This window comes from Ascidiella aspersa, chromosome 4 (assembly GCF_963924565.1).
Source record: "Ascidiella aspersa chromosome 4, kaAscAspe10.2, whole genome shotgun sequence".
In the NCBI taxonomy this organism is placed as follows: Eukaryota; Metazoa; Chordata; class Ascidiacea; order Phlebobranchia; family Ascidiidae; genus Ascidiella; species Ascidiella aspersa.
In genome coordinates, this window is record NC_139450.1 from 26761631 (window position 1) to 26778149 (window position 16519).

Below are 16519 nucleotides of genomic sequence, written 5' to 3' on the forward strand. Positions count from 1 at the left end.
GACCCTGCTTAAAGAAGATATCTAAAATGTGACTGTTTCCATCTGAGAAAACATAACAGAATATGTCAGAAGGGTTTCAGAGCCTTAGTTAACAGCCAGGAATCATGTGGTTTGGTGTTAATCGCATAATCAAGAGGTTGAGTTACTCTTTTTCCTGAATTTGTTTTTCTAAACGGTACCACGCAAAAAACTAAGTTAAAAAGTTTCATATTGGCTAACAAACAGACTTGACCTTTACAGATTTTAGCTTTTATTGCTTTTATTTCCATGAAAACATGTTTTCCATAAATCCACTACAGTCAGTGTTTGAAGACTTCAGCACTGGCAATGCAAGTAATGGCAGCTGCTTGGAACCAGACCCAGTCATGTGGGTTTACGAGGTTTTTAATGAGTGTGTTTACAACACAAAAGAAGAAATCGGATTCCTTTTCGGTTTGGTTTCTATTGTCTGCTGGATTTGCTCGAGTTTGCCGTGAGTTTCTGCATTATTGTCATATACTTTTGTCAACCCTGTGTTTTATCATGTTTCTGAAAGCTGATAATGTAATTATTTCATCCAAAGCTAGTAAAGTAATTCTTCAATTAATTGCAGCAAAAAAATCTTTGATATCAATTCTATGTGTTATCTATCATTATCTGCTGATTTTGATTTTACCAAATTTTATTTTGATTTTACCCACTTTGTACTGCAGCATATTTTCAGTTTAATATAATTTTTTGCAATGCTTCATACAATTAATTTATTTCCAATATAAAATTTGCAATTGAAAATGATTTCAGTCAGCTTTATGAGAACTACAAGAAAGGAAAAGTTGACGAGGCTCTTTCCTTTTGGTTTCTATTGCTGTGGCTTTTTGGAGATTCAAGCAACTTGGTATTACTAAATTCCTTAATTTGTTTTCTTGTTAGGTGTGCTCTTTGTATACCAAATATACCGAAAGATAAATAGATCAGTTGTATCTTTTGTTTCATGCTATACATCAGTGTTCCTTAACCTTTTCGTAGGAACCCGAATAATAAGCGTGATTAAAACAGCAAACCTTTGGCGACTTAATTATATTCAATGAACTTTTTATAAGTGAACCAAATATGAGACAAATTGCATGAATAAATTCAAATGTTAGGATTTGAGGCATGTCTTCGAATCTCTCTCATAGCTTTTTTTCAAACTTTTACGTAATCTTTCTCTGGACAGATCTCTAAATCTAAGCATTTCAAATATATACTGCAGATTGGCGACCCCCCCAGATATTTGGATTTTCTCTTATAGGTTGATAAACATTGTATATATATACTTTAAAAGGTTAACTGAATTATGTTACCTAACAAGTTGGTACAGGCAGTGTGCAGAAGTCAATTTATGAGCTTTTTTGTTTGTTAATGTAATTACATGTCTTCTAGAGAGATGGCTACTTAGATATATATTTGCATTTCAAATTGATGTTCTCATTAATTTCGTTTAATAGGCTACTTTCATGTCAACTGTTTATTCATTTGTGAATAAGTAATTATAATGTTCCACTGATTGTCAAGGGATGGAATTTTTCACTTGACTGCTTGCCAATGCAATTTCCTCCACGCTAGTGCTGATTGACACCCACTCGTCCGGCTGACTAGTGTCATAAAGTAAAAAAATTTAAGCACAGATCAACATTCCAATTTTTCATCCATGCATGCTTATAAACACGCTGATTTATTTATGCACACCGAAAGAGTAAGACAAAGTTATAAAAAACAATTCAGTAGGACAAATATTCATAGATGACTTTGCCATCGGGTCAAGTGCTAATTGGTAGACACTTGCCCAATAGGCAAGTGCATATTTTGATTAAATGCCAACCATTTGTCGTACATTTCCCAGGCTTTTACTGAGAGAAAACTTGGTTGATGACGAAAGGTTGTCAACCCTAAAATTAACTATCTTAAACATACTGCTTCAACTTTTTCCAGATTGGTTGTGTTCTCACCAAGCAGTTTCCAATCCAGCTCTACACTGCGGTTTATTATGTCTCAATGGATTTGATCATGATCTTTCAGTTTTCCTACTACTCTCTCAAACACAGGCGCATGCTCAACAGAGCAGGTAGCCTTTTTATTGATAACAAACATCCTATTGTTTTATATTTATAGGCCTTTCCTTTCTGCTGTAAAGATTTTTATGCATGTAACCCCATCCTGTTTATTTCATTTTTTTCTCTAAGTAGAAATATTGAAATGGCGCTGCTTTGCATTATACCTTTCAAAATAGCCATAGTTTTCTTTTGACAACCTGTATTTCGTTTGTAAACTTTTTACTTAATCTATACTGATTTTGTATGTTTTTGATTTCTTTATTAATTTTATTATTACTTGTCTATGTAGATATATTTTACTTATAGGAACTGACAATTCCAGTTTAGGCGAAATATCTATTTCCTTTAAAAAAAGTCGGATCCTGGTTTTACTTGGGTTTTTAAACTTTGAGTTTCATTATTTGTAAGATATCAGTACCCCAAAACCAAGTAAAATATGTAAATTGTTTTTACAGGGACTGGTGGTGTGATAAATGAAGCGCTGACCAGGCCTGGTGCCAAACCTGCCCAGAGTCTCATCTGTTGCCTTTGCTTGAGTGTGTTTCTGCCGCTCGCCATTTTCAACCAAAACAGGAACCTCCCGTATCAAGCTTACAGTAGTGAGTCTAGAATCGGGCGCACACTGCTTTCGGTGGACAAAGATTCAAGCTTCATAGTTTGGGTGAGTTATTTGCACTCTATGTACGTTTGATGTTTGTTACGGTGTTTACCTGGATTTTAGAAGATGTTAAAGCGTTTGATCATACACAGAATATCGATCTCTATCCACAAGTTTAACTAGGCGTTATTTATGGCAATTGTAGGCCAAACCTAGGCCTGTAAGCAACATATTGCTCTACAACAGTGGTTCTCAAAGTATGGGTCGCACAGGGTCAAAAATTGGGTCGCTCTATGGTGATTCAATCCTGCGCAAATGAACTTTTTTTATTTCATTTTTCAAGTATTTTCAATTCAATCATAACTGAGGTATTGCATGATAAGCTTTTCACTTGGCTTTAAATCTGTAACCTGGATTATTGCATCATAAGTGGTGTTATGAACGTTTTGATGGGCAGCCAGCTACAGTATAGCCATAGCCAACTACAGTAGCTGCTAAGAAAGCTTTTAGTCACCACAACAAGCCACGCTGATATTATAAAGGATCAATCATTTGTTTGTCATCAATCATTGTTTCATAGAACTGTGTAGGCTACTATATCTGGTTGCCTTGTCTTTTTTTATGTCATGCATATCAGAAAAAGTACATTTTTTATGTTTGAGGCTTGGGTCGTGAGATGCTCATAAAACTCAGATTTGGGTTGCGCTTAAAAAACTTTGAGAACCACTGCCCTACTCCATCTTTGTATGTCTTCTCTGAACTTTGTATATCTTACTGATGATTTTTTTTTCAATTTTTTCCCAAATTTTTTTTAGATTTTTTGGAAACAACCAATTTCCAGAAAATCTCAAAAAATATACAACTATAACTATGATAGCCAGCTTATTAAAAGACATTGGCCGAATATTAATTTTTTTTAGATTTTTTGGAAATCACCAATTTCCAGAAAATCTCAAAAAATATACAACTATAACTATGATAGCCAGCTTATTACAACTATAACTTTAATAGCCAGCTTATTATTAACCACAGTCTATACTTTGTGGTTTTCGAAACATTGTTGCCTACTGTTCGAAAAAATATAGTAAAAAAATTTATACATAGCTTTAGCTTTATATACACAGGTTTTTTAGTTTGTTTTTTACCAGATTTGAAAAGGATTATTGTGTCGTACTCATACATTGCATCAATGAGAGCAAACTGCAATAAATTTACATAGTTAAGATAAGGTATTTGGAAAGTAAAAGCATTAACAAGTATATTCAACTTTTTAAAATTTTGTTTCTATTTTCTAGACCCCAGAGACTATCATTGGGTACGCCATTGGATGCGTGTCATCTGCATTTTACCTGGGCTCGAGATTACCACAAATCCTTAAAAATGTAAGTTGACTGACCGTTAATTATTTTTCAAAATTTTATTAACAAAAACAACAATAGCACTACAATGCATTTAAGAAACCCCAAAATAGGTCAAGCCACATTAAAACGAAAGGTCTGATGTAGAAAGATCCCCACACTTTCATAAAGAATGAAATGTGTTTAATAATTGGGGTAAACAGTTATACCACTGTAGAATAACATTTACATACGAAAACAAGGCCTGGCAACTAATTCTTAATGGACGAAAATCACTCGAAAAATCAAAATTACAAAAAAAAGGACGAAAATCAAATTTCAATTCAAAGTCTGAGATTCCATTCAGGTTTCTTTTGGAAAATGTTCTGTAAAGTTAATATTATTACTTAGTTGTATGTGCGCCAATCGTCCAATAGTGAAAAAGCCGCCATTAATTGCTGATTTGAGTCCGCAGTTATACCGGAAGGAATTGTAAGCACTTCGTGAATTGTGCCTTGTAACAATGCCCGATGCAAAACAACTGAAGGCATTACAATTCTTTGTTTGTATAAGGCCAGATTCGGCCATGCAAGGACAACGCAGCGCCTTAATCGTCTTGGGGATTATAACGTCATGAAAAACATATGTAATTTTCTGCCCCTAGGCAAATATGAAAAACAGGCGCTCTGTGATCATTGTAACGCCTTTTTAAGCCCCTCGAATTCTTGCTTGCAATTTTACACTGAAAGGTTTACCCCCATAAAGGTTTTTCATTATCTTGCACTCTTTAAACAAACTGAGTCTCACGTTGTTCGGTTTAACTTGGGAAATCGAAATAAGAATTAAAAAAAAAAAATAGAATATGAAAACAAAAATTAACTTCCTGTAAAGCGGATTGTAATTAAGTTAAACTGGTATCAAAAGAAACTGATGTTATTTAAAGAAATGATTTTTTTAGCACCAAATCAAGTTAACTTGATTTATAAACGAAAAAAGTTCACTTCAATAGAATTATGTTTGCAGTTGATTGCAGCAAGTATTGAAACAAAGTTGAAGTCACCATTTGAAAGAGCTTGAATACTTCTTTGAATTTAGAACCGCGTTTTTTTGCACAAGTATGCCCTTTTGCTTGGTAAAATGCTACCCACTGTAATGTCAAATAAGTCTTTTTTCAAATAATTTCCGCAGTTGTGGTCCTACAAAATTTAGCGATAGTTGGTTTTTATTTTAATCTACATAAAAACGTATAACAAAACTAAATTATAGCTCGCATTAACAAAAGCAAGTAATTTATCTTTTCAGCGTTTATGGCTTAAATTAAGCTTGAAAATGAATGTCAAAGCTTGATACGTCGAGTAAATTAACATTATATTAATAAAGGCGTTTCGATACACATCATCATCAGTTAATGTCGACTTATTTGGATTTGACATTTTTTTTCAATTTTAGAAGCGTGCTAAACAACAACAACCGACTTTTTTTCGCAATTTTCCTAGATTACCTAATCACCAGCTTTCTATTTGTGATTGGTTTCAATTCAATACCCTGTGTCGTGTAGCACTTCAATATTATTGGGTAACAGTGTAGCTTTTTTTCTGACTCATGCAGCAATTCTAGAAAATAAATTAAAATCACCAGCGACGAGCGTTATGTATTTCAACTTTTTGAAGTTGAACATGTATAATGAAATATTCGAAACACTAACAAAATGCTGCCTACTTATCCCTAAACTAAAATTTTGATTCTTCGTCTAACTACATCCTCCACCCATTATGCCAGTGGTTCTTAACCGGGGTGCCGCGGCTTTTTAACGCTTAAGGGTGCCGAGATATATTTCAAATTATTTGTGATTCCAATTTTTGCTCTATTTGTAAGCTTCTTGATACAATTTGTTATGTACGATAAAAATTAAAAAAATTTAAAAGTTTTTTTCAACCTTGTTGCACAGTTCTCTTTTAATCTCGTATATTGTAACGTTACAGCCAACCACTCAGCAAAACTACGAGCAAGGGTGGGTGCCGCGAACTATTTATAATTTCTGTAGGGTGCCGCAAGCCGAAAAAGGTTGCGAAACCATACATTATAATTTAAAGTTTTTTAAATTTTATTTTTTAAATACAGCACGAGCGAAGACAAACCGACGGAGTCTCGCCTGTTATGTTCACCCTTGCAGTGGCCGGCAACCTCCTCTACGGAGCATCGGTGAGTACCTAATGACGTCATTGCCTGCGTCATCGCGGTCAAATTTGCGATCTGTGTCTTCGAGTAATTACATGGACCATCGGCCCCGTGCCTGTTTGCGAAAAAACTAGAAAAATCACCTTTAAAACATTCTAAAAATATGAACCACTCTTTTTTTCATTTTTAAAAATACAACCACGGAGAAAACTTCAAACTGAGGGAATTCATTCTCGCAAGAATGTGAATGACAGGTACGCCCAAATTGGTTCTTACTGTGCTTTACGATTCACTAGCTAAATTGCCCTTAAACACTGAAAAACAACATTGGGAAATGTGGCCAATTGATATAGTCGCAAATTGATTTGAACTATATTAACAACCAGGCCTTAAAAGTTATTCACAGAAAAACATTACAACTATCGCCAATTTTCTATAAATCTACTAATTTAGGCGATCAAAAAAAGTTAATTGACGAATTCTGACTGCGAGCGCGCCTTGTGCATTTCTAAATATAGCAAGCACGGGGACACGTTTTTATTGTGACATATTATAGTGCTGATGTCAGGGTCAGGTTCGGAAATCGGCGCCTAATTTGAAAACAACATGGTCTGTACCGAATCCTATCCTTAACCATCGTAGCTGGCCAAATGCTGACTGAAAAGTCGATTTTGGTAGTTGAGGTGTTAATTGCTTGCACTATTTTGGGTGACTTTACAATTTTACCGCCCCTAGTTAACTATTTCTTTCTATTTTGGTAAAGGGTTTAAGACCGTTGCTTCTAAAAAAAACAGAACTCTGCATATAATATACTTTAAAAGTACTCATCTGTTTAAGAGTGATCCGCATAGTTTAAGATGTATTTCGAATGCTGATGCCGACTCTCTTTTGATTACCTTTAATTGAATAAAAAAAAATTTCATGACCTTTAATTGAAAAAAAAAAACATAAATATACAACCTATACATAAGGTCGACCACGTTTTCTGTAAAGTAAAATTTGCGACAGACAGTAAGTGTGACAAAAAGCGACAAAAAGCGCCCGTGCATAAATAAAATAAAAAGTGTTCATTTGTAACTGCAAACTACATTGCAACACATGGTCCTACGATTACCATTCGTTGCGAAGTGAAAGAAATAATATGAATGACAAAACGAATAAACTGATGCAGGGTGAATAACGTTTGGTTAAAATGAACGTGTCAGCTTTACAGAGCAATAGACTAGTAAATCATCCAAGCCCGATTCATGCCATCGGTCGTTTATTAGAGAAAAATTGATCTAATTGTATTGTTCGCTTGCTAATAAACGACTCAATATGAGTGTTGTAAACAAGTCATTTTGAAATGCCCTAAGTTCCAGTCAAGTTATTTGTGAAATAACCTAAGTTTAAGTCAATTTATCAGATGCCCAAATCAAGTCCCAGTCAAGTTATTTGTAAAATAACCTAAGTTTAAGTCAATTTATCAGATGCCCAAATCAAGTCCCAGTCAAGTTATTTGTAAAATAAACTAAGTCTAAGTCAATTTATCAGTACCCAAATCAAGTCCCAGTCAAGTTATTTTGAGAGTAAGTCTACTTCAAGTTGTGTCATTGACAAAATAAATTAAACGTTCAACTATTAAAATTGGCAAACTAGTTCGATTTTTATGAGCAATAACGCGACTAAAAATAACATTAACGCAATATACAGCTAGCAAATCGTTCTACGTGCAACAATTAGGATAAATAACCCAATTTACTGAAAAAAATTTAATGACGACCCTTAATTTAAACCCAAGTTATTTGACACAATGACTAAAGTCCAAGTCAAGTCATTTGACTTAAAAATTGGGTCAAAAGTCAACTCATTTTGGTCAGAACACTTAGGTCAAGTCAAGTTATTTGACTGAAAAATTAGGTCAAAAGTCAACTCATTTTGGTCATAACACTTGAGTCAAGTCAAGTCATTTTAAAACAGTGACTTAAGTGCACTTAATTCAAGTCATTGACTTGAGTCATTATACCACTGCTCAATAGCCTATTCGCTCATAAGCTCTACCCAACGCCTATTTGTGTCTTGTGCAGATCTTGATGCAAGATCCCCAGGACGGACACAGCTGGTCCGAATTTTTGGTCTTTCATCTTCCCTGGCTCGTGGGATCTTTGGGAACCTTGTCACTGGACTTTTTCGTGAGTATTTTTGCCTGTTATAATGAACTTTTTTTGATATTTTTTTTTCACGATAAAGTACTGTAGACATTGTTTTATGCCATTCACCCCGAAGAAGGCGATTTGAATAGGTTGCCGACACGTTGGTTAACAATTACAATTACCAGAGGAGCTGCTTTTGAATATTATTGCTCGTAGCAACAGTTTATTTATGTTTATGTAAGCTGAACCATTGTTGAATAAGAAATTGACGCTGTTTTTAAACATTCAACAAAAACTGAGAAAACATTTGAGCAGTCCGTTTATGTCTATATGTCGTTTTCATTAACAGTTCCATTATTAAAGCGACCTAGAGTATTATAAACACTTTTTTGCGAGGGAAAAATTGTAAAAAACGAACAAATATTCGTAGTTTATTTATCTGTTTTAGGCATTACGCCTTTCTCTGAAAAATAGTGAACTGAAGCTTCTTAGATCAACCGTTAATATTTTTATTTTTTTGACGTTGTTGTCGTTTTAAAATCCTGTTTGATTTTATAATTTCCGCAGCTTAGCCAAGTCTCTTAGACCTGCTGTTGCCAACCTACGGCTCGCAGGATTTATTTCTTTTTTTCAGTGATATTCAAGTTGATAAAACGGCCAGTTCATTAATACTTTATCAACGAAAATGTTTGTCGGATGCATATCTAAACTAAATTTTAATAATTTTTTTTTTCCGAAACGGAAGTTCTATTAAGCTCACTATTTACTTTGTTAAACAATTTTCAATTTGTTCTATGGTTATTAAAACAATCATCAACTTAATAAAATTCGACACGAATTTTTTTATCCGGCACGCCATATCCAGTCCTTACAGTTATCAACTCTCTCAATAAATATATGATAAGTTACTGTACGAGTCTTAGCAGTACCCAACTTCTTTTTTCAATGCAGATTCTCAGCCAGATCCTCTACTACAACAACAAGTGCTGCTGTGTGTTGCGCATAAAGCCACAAGGCCTGTTGGAGGAAAGCGACGAAGACAACAACGCGTTGCTGGTCTAAAGTGTTTTCTAGCCAACGCAAACCAACTCTACTCAAGGCAGTGCCGTTCGGTAAAAGAAAAAGTCTTTAGGCTTTTACCCGATTTGCCCTAAAACGGCAATTGGGATCCTTTTGGCGCTACTCGACTTTTTTGCTTCGTTTTGTTTTTACCCACTTTTTTTCCAAAAATGGGTGCCCTAGCAGGGTTCTCGAGAATTTTCACCTGGCTAGCCAATTTCGGCTACATGGAAATAATGGAGCATCCCTGTGATACGTTTTGAAACAAGTAAAGTTTTGGAAAAATATAATTACTTTAACATTTAAATTTAAACTTAGACAAAATGTTTTGCTGTACACCAGGCGTCATACAGTATTTTACTTAAAGCTCAATGAGAAATGTGTGCTAATTTAATTTGACAGTCTGAAAAGTTGACATTTCTTGCGAACCTCTTTAAGCTTCCTTTACTGGACCGAGTTCAAGACTTCAGTGCTCTTTTTACCAATGGCGCCCATTTAATCTTAACCGTTAAATTTTAATGAGACGAAATGGTATTTATGTGATTTTACCCGAAGAATTTTTTATTTCCATTTTGATTTAACGCAATCCAAACCATGTTTGGGAACAGGCATGTCCGATAATGTCAAATCAGAGTCGATACCTGATGGCCAAGCGGTAATATCGGTACTTGTCCGATACCAAAGTGCTATTGGTACCGATCCGATACAAATTTAGGAATTTCAACCACGAATTGCGATGCAATCCAGCGATTTCCTGCATTGAGCTTTTTAAGCCTCAATCAATTTTTTATCAAATAACATAAACAATATTATCTGCCCGAATTGATTTAAATAATTTTGCCTGTTTAATCACAGAAATGACGTAGTTTGGTATCTCATTGAACCGACCGAAATATCTGGTATCGCGGCATCGGAATAAAATAGTAGTATTATCGGAATAATGCAGCCATCGCAGAACCCTCTTTGCGAGACTTAAAGAACGAAACTCGTCTTTCTGTTAGTTAACTTTTCCATTTAATCCAGGGAGAAAATACATGTCAATAGCGATTCAGCCCCCTGAAAGGGGCATCGGCATATCGTCTCTAAACAATTAAATTAGGTCGCCATTTGTTCACATAACGTGTCGTCTTCACACAAACGTTTCAAGCGGTCTCGCGTAAGGCGGCGCAGTTTTTAATCGATTTTAGTCCATCGCGGGGCGGTTTCTCCTTTGATCTGTTCGCACGTCCGGATTGGTTTGTTATCCGCGAAGCTGCTAGCCTTTGTGGACTAGTTTTATCATCGCGCCGTTCGCATTTATGGTCGTTTTACGCCTTTCGTCACACGAGTCGGCGTTTTTAAAGTGCGATTAATTGCCCGCAGATAACTTTGAGTATTCAAGGAAATGCCTACTAGGGACATCCGCCTTTTTTGTTCCAAACTTATTTTCCTAAAACGTAGTTTGTGACCAATTTGTTTTTTCACAACAACCCAAATACTAAGCGTTCAATACTTTAGCGACCGAGGTCTCGTCGCTCAACATTTTTAAGCGAACGAAGCTCAAGGCATCGACATTTATAAATTTAATTTATATGATCCCTGTTTTTTGTATTGCTTCCCTAATTTTTTCTCAGATTTCCTGCTCAGAATCAATCTAGATAAATCTCACCATATTAAACTACAGTAGTCGGCGACACAACCTAATCTAATAGCGACCAAATTTGGGGTCGCGACCCATGGCTTGACTAACGCTGTTTATAGCTAGAGATGTCTGATACGTGTTTAGTCCGATACTCATGCGCGATATTTTGGGTTAAAAGAACTGTTGTTTGTTGTAATAGCAAAGCACGTCATTACGGTTTTAAAACAATTAAATCTGATAACAGAAGCGTGTAAAGCAACAGGCAATACGATTAATCGCAACTGTGGCTAAAATACATATAAATTTTCTAACGGATTGACACCGATGCCAACTGATGTCGGAAGAGTACTCATACCACTTCCTTACTTTTGTTCGACCCTGATCTGATAATATGGGCATCAGTAACCGTATGTCCGTTTTGTATGGCGATTTTTTTTGTGTCTGTATAGGGTTAACGTGACCTCGCGTTGAAAAAACCCTTATTCCTACCTTATATTTTAGCTTTGTAATATGCCTGAAAAACCGTACGCTTTATGTATAGACGTGTTTTCCACCGAACAACGTACTACGACTTGGCCAATATAAATAGAGACCTTTGCATAAGTCACCCTTACGTCATTGTTTGTGCTAAAAACAGACGCAACACTGTTCATCACTAACCAAGTTACTAACTCATCACTAAACAACTTACAACGTGGACGTCTGGTGGTGACTTTAACACGGACAGTGTGATCCGAAGTACAAACCTAAACCTTTAATTTAAATAAAAGACTAATTATTGTAATGCTAATTATTAATTATTTATTTTTCGTTGTTTTGAGCGTTCGCCATACATTCTTAACGCGAAATCAATATATTATATATGTTTCTTTTTTTCTTCTTTGTGCCCGCCTTAAGTTAATCGGCCTAAAATCGAAAAAAAGTGTGTCCGCGTTTTGACACGCCCTTGCTTAAAAACAGTTGTTGCTTTGCACAGTTTTAGTTTGTTTAAAAGAAACCTCATATACGCAGGGTTTCTGCTTTTTTTAGACTACCTAGGTTTTTACCAGCGGGTGTTAGACTAAAATGTGAAACTCACTATTGTTGTTCGCTGTTACGACTGGTCAATTGATTTATCTCAATCCATTAGGCCAAAATAACGTATGTTTATGTGATTTTTTGCGTAGCCGAAAAACAGCTGTTCTACTATTACTTGTTCGCGATCGATAGTTGCATTTCGCTGTGGCGTATTTTAAATTAACGATAAGGGGCTGTTCGACCCTTGGTATTTTATTTCGATTCTACTACCCGATATTTTGGGCAAAAAGTACGGCGGTTCGATCCGATAGCAAATTCAGTCATTACTTAAATAAAATCAACAAGCACGTTTGTTTTATATAAAAAGTTGGTTTGTGACGTTGGTTTTATTTGATAAGCTCAACAACTTGTGAGATGTTCCATGTTTTGTCTAGTCCTGGCGGTCTCCTGTTATCCACCGGGTATGGTGTGCTCGAACAACTAGCTTGGGTGTTATATGGTGGTGGTGGGGAAATTAAGGGGTTTAAGTGGTCAATGTCTGGTCAGGGGTGTAATAGGAAAAATTGGTCAAACTACAACATGGAATGGGGACATTTTCCAGGTTATTTCTCCGAAGTTTTGTTTTGCGTTAGGAAGCTTATTTATTTTCGGTTTTTAGTAGAACTAAGAGATTGCGATTTCAACGCATACAAAAATAAACGTTGTGTCGAAAACAAGGCTATAATACGCAAAATAGTTTGGTTTCGAATCTGCACCGATTCCGCCCGAGTAACTAGCAAAACTATATTTGACATCGAGTATTGGCTACTATCCGACATTATCGTAAATACCTGTTTAAACTAAATATAAAAATCTGCGCCCAATCTTTCCCAATATATGCCTTACTTTTATCAGTCAGGCCTCATTTTATTCTTTGTGATGAAACCTTCGCTGCTTTTTTTTTTTATTTTAAAGAGTATTTCAGTTTTTAGTTTGTTATTTATGTCACCGTTGTAATTCTATGTTTTACTATCTTGTTCCTGTATTTATGGATATATTCGAATTTAAGAGTGTATTTAACCTATAAAGTTTGCTGTGCTTTTCCCTTTTTAAGCATTTGGTGTCTTTTCCAAGTCGGCTGCCTCTTTTTTTCGATATAGCGTTTTTTACGTTTTTAGGCAAAACTTTTATTCATATGCCACCTCTGTTTCCTAGTCTGGGTTTTCGGCAAGGTTATTATCGAATTTTCCTATCATTTTCTCTTAGTGAGCGCTAAAAAAAACAAAGAAAGTTGCTCTTTACCCGGCCAACAAAGCAATTTAAATCAATGCATTTTCACCAATGGGTGTATCTGTATCTGGCAAATAAAGTAATATAAATGGATAGGGGAATAAATTATTGAAATATTGCAAAACTGGCGAAATAAAATTTAACAATACTACCACCCAAACCGAAACGCTAACGCCCTAAGCAATGTATAATCGCTAATGGGTGTATGCGTAATTCTAGCGAGCCGGACAAATAGTCACTTTCAAAACTAGAACCGTTGATTCGATATACATTACTTTTATAACCTATAGCGTTAGACGTTTCTTCAATGGTATTTCGTCTTTGTTTGTACAGCTTAGTGTTGCCTTTTTGTAGAAACGTTGCATTGTTGTCTTTTTTTAGCATTCTACTTGAAATACTCCTTCTCTTAAGGAATAAACACACAGGATATTTTTCTCGATACGAAATTTACTCGACTTTTTTAAGACAGCCTCTGCGACTCCACGGTTGTCAAACGGTGCAGTTGTGCGAAAAAGAAATTTAAAATTTAAATAAAATTTAACCTTGGACTTTTCACTCTTGGTTTCTGATTTATAACCTTACCACGACAATAAAACAATAAAAAAGAAACGTTTAAAAGATTCCCCTGAAAAAAAAAATCAAAACGTACTTCATTATTAGATTTAAACGCCTCTGCATTAAAAAGTGCACTTTTATCTCTAAAATTAAGGGACTGTGTAAAACATTACAAAAAATTGATCTTAGACTCTTTTTTCCATGACGTTTTAAAACTTGCAACGGAAACAAAAATGGTTAATAAATATATTGTTATTATTATTTTTTTTGAAAATATATTTGACCGCCTAGCCGTATATGCTTATAATACAGTTCCAAATTAACAAAAAAAAACATACGTTTCAACTATATATTTCAGGTATTTCTCTTTTTCGCGCAGAGAACAGTTTACTGTCTTCTAATGCCTCGATTTTTACTTATTAGACACAAAACTGCACTCCGCAAAAAACACCATGTCATTTACTATCTCTGGAATTTTCTCTTTTTTTGCCAATGTTGCGTTTATTTCAAATATTTTAGTGCATTGTTTTATTCTTTCAATACGTCATTGTATACTATACTTTAATTCTCCGACTTCTGCTTTAGATGTGTTTTTCCCTCCTTTTATCCTTTTCCGTACTCGCATTATATGTACAGGATTGTAATTTTTCTCTCACATTTTCCAAATTCACTTTTCCCCTGGCATTTTAGGTGCGTTTGGAAAATTTGCTCTTTTTAGTATATAACATGACTGGTAATTTATTATGTTTTTTTTTCTGCACATATGCAAGTCCTAGAGACCTAGACTGTAAGGCAGTGTTTCTCAACCGGGGTGCCGCAGCACTCCAGGGTGCCATTTTTAACGCTCAAGGGTGCAGAGAGATATTTAAAATTATTTAGAATTCCAATTTTTCTCAATTGGTAGGCATCTTAATTCAATATTTTGTGTACCGGTACGATACAAGTGCCCATGGTTTTATCAACCTTGATGCACAGGTAATGTACTCTTTTCAAATCTCGTTTATTGTAATGTTACTTTCAATCTCGTTTATTGTAATGTTACTGTTAACCACTCAGCAAAAATGCAAGTGTGCCGCGAACAATTTATAATTTCTGTGGGGATGCTGAAGCCAAAAAAGTTTGCAAAACACTGCTATAGGGTATTCTTTCAAAAACCAGAATCGTATAAGGTAATACCAGTTGACCTGAACTTCATCACAGCACGGATATAGCCTTAAAAAAACGTAATCACTCAATTAATAAACCGGATGCCTTTGGACAGGCTAATCCAGATTATTAAAGAATTTTTTTGTCGAAAGGCTTGCCTGGTCGAGCGACCAGTTGCCATTATCGTCGCACATAGTGGAGTTGGTTCCGACAAGATTTAGCATGGGGTTGGAACATAGGCGTAGCCAGGGTGGGCCTGAGGGGCCACACCCCCCAAAAAAATTATAAATATTTTACTCTTAACCATTTGTTTTATAGCATTTATGAGCAGTACCACAAAAGTCGAAAAGCTAAACAAAAAATTCCATCTTTGTGCCCCTCCCCCCAAACAAACGGCTAGCTACGCCACTGGGTGAGAACACATGTATTCCACGTCCACCCCAACACAACATTGAAAAGTGAAATGATTCCTTCAGTTCACAAATAAAATCTACAACAGGCTTTGCTAATGATTGGTAGAACAAACAGTCAGTTTTGGCTTTATGGTAAATGCTTTCGAAATAATCTAATTTGTTTTACACTTTTCTTTTAGACCTATAACGGCATTCTTAGTTTGCAGCGCAAACTGTTTTTACAGCACTCGAAAACTGTTTCAGAGCACACGGTGTGAGCCTTGTTTTCGTGGGTTTTGAGGTTGTCAGTTCATAGACACAAGCGAAGAATAACGTACGCTCTCGCTCCATTTGCTCACGAAAGATATCAATGATGGCTTTCGCACCACGCGGCCTTGCCTGCAATAATTTTTTATGTAAAAGTTGTGAGCGTACACACAGTCAGCGACCAAAATATGGCCCAACAAAAATACATACCAATATTAATTTAATTCGAATTGAATAATGCTACTGTCTCATTTCTCTGTTGTTCACTTTAAGCTTGCAAAAAGTTCGGCGAAGATAATTGCTTTGTTATAGGCCTACTTATAGTCTTATACGTTTAGTACAGGGGTGGCCAACCAGTCAGACAACAAGAGCCGCATTCCTTACTTGGTTAACCGCAAAGAGCCAAATCCACACATCGAAAGAATATCACTCTACTGATTGCTCACTTCCACAAAGCGCCCGCATGAAACGTGAAAAAGAGTGCCTTTATTCGGTTAAATAGACAAATCTTTAATTTAGAAGGAGACTCGGGGCATTCGTTGAAAATTGAAAAAAATGCACATTTATCAATATAATGTCATTTATCAAGATGATTTAAACAAATAACCTGAAAATCATTAGTGCAAAAATCATACTTTTTGCGTTTATCATGTTTTAAAAGTATTACTAACAAAACATGGCCTTAAATGGAAACAGCCGGAGTCTGAACCGGCAAATAAAATCACTTTGCCAAATGAACTCGACATATTCCAAGATATCATAAGTGCAACATGAGCGCAAGAGCCGCAAAAAACTTGGTCAAGAGCCGCATGCGGCTTGCGAGCCGCGTTTTGGCCACCCCTGGTTTAGCACTTGTGTCGCCGCGAAAAAGAGGTT

The 16519-nt window shown here is 35.6% G+C and overlaps 1 protein-coding gene across 1 annotated transcript; it reads left to right on the forward strand.

The window, feature by feature from the left end:
- The first annotated feature begins 246 nt into the window (after nt 1-246).
- LOC146157216 (lysosomal amino acid transporter 1 homolog) lies at nt 247-9925 on the forward strand. The gene is made up of 8 exons (XM_083387621.1): nt 247-472; nt 781-874; nt 1951-2086; nt 2528-2733; nt 3966-4052; nt 6129-6209; nt 8252-8356; nt 9269-9925. Exons 1-8 carry the CDS (start codon nt 276-278, stop codon nt 9377-9379), a joined length of 1017 nt encoding a protein of 338 aa, XP_083243747.1. The 5' UTR covers nt 247-275; the 3' UTR covers nt 9380-9925.
- The last annotated feature ends 6594 nt before the right edge of the window (nt 9926-16519 follow it).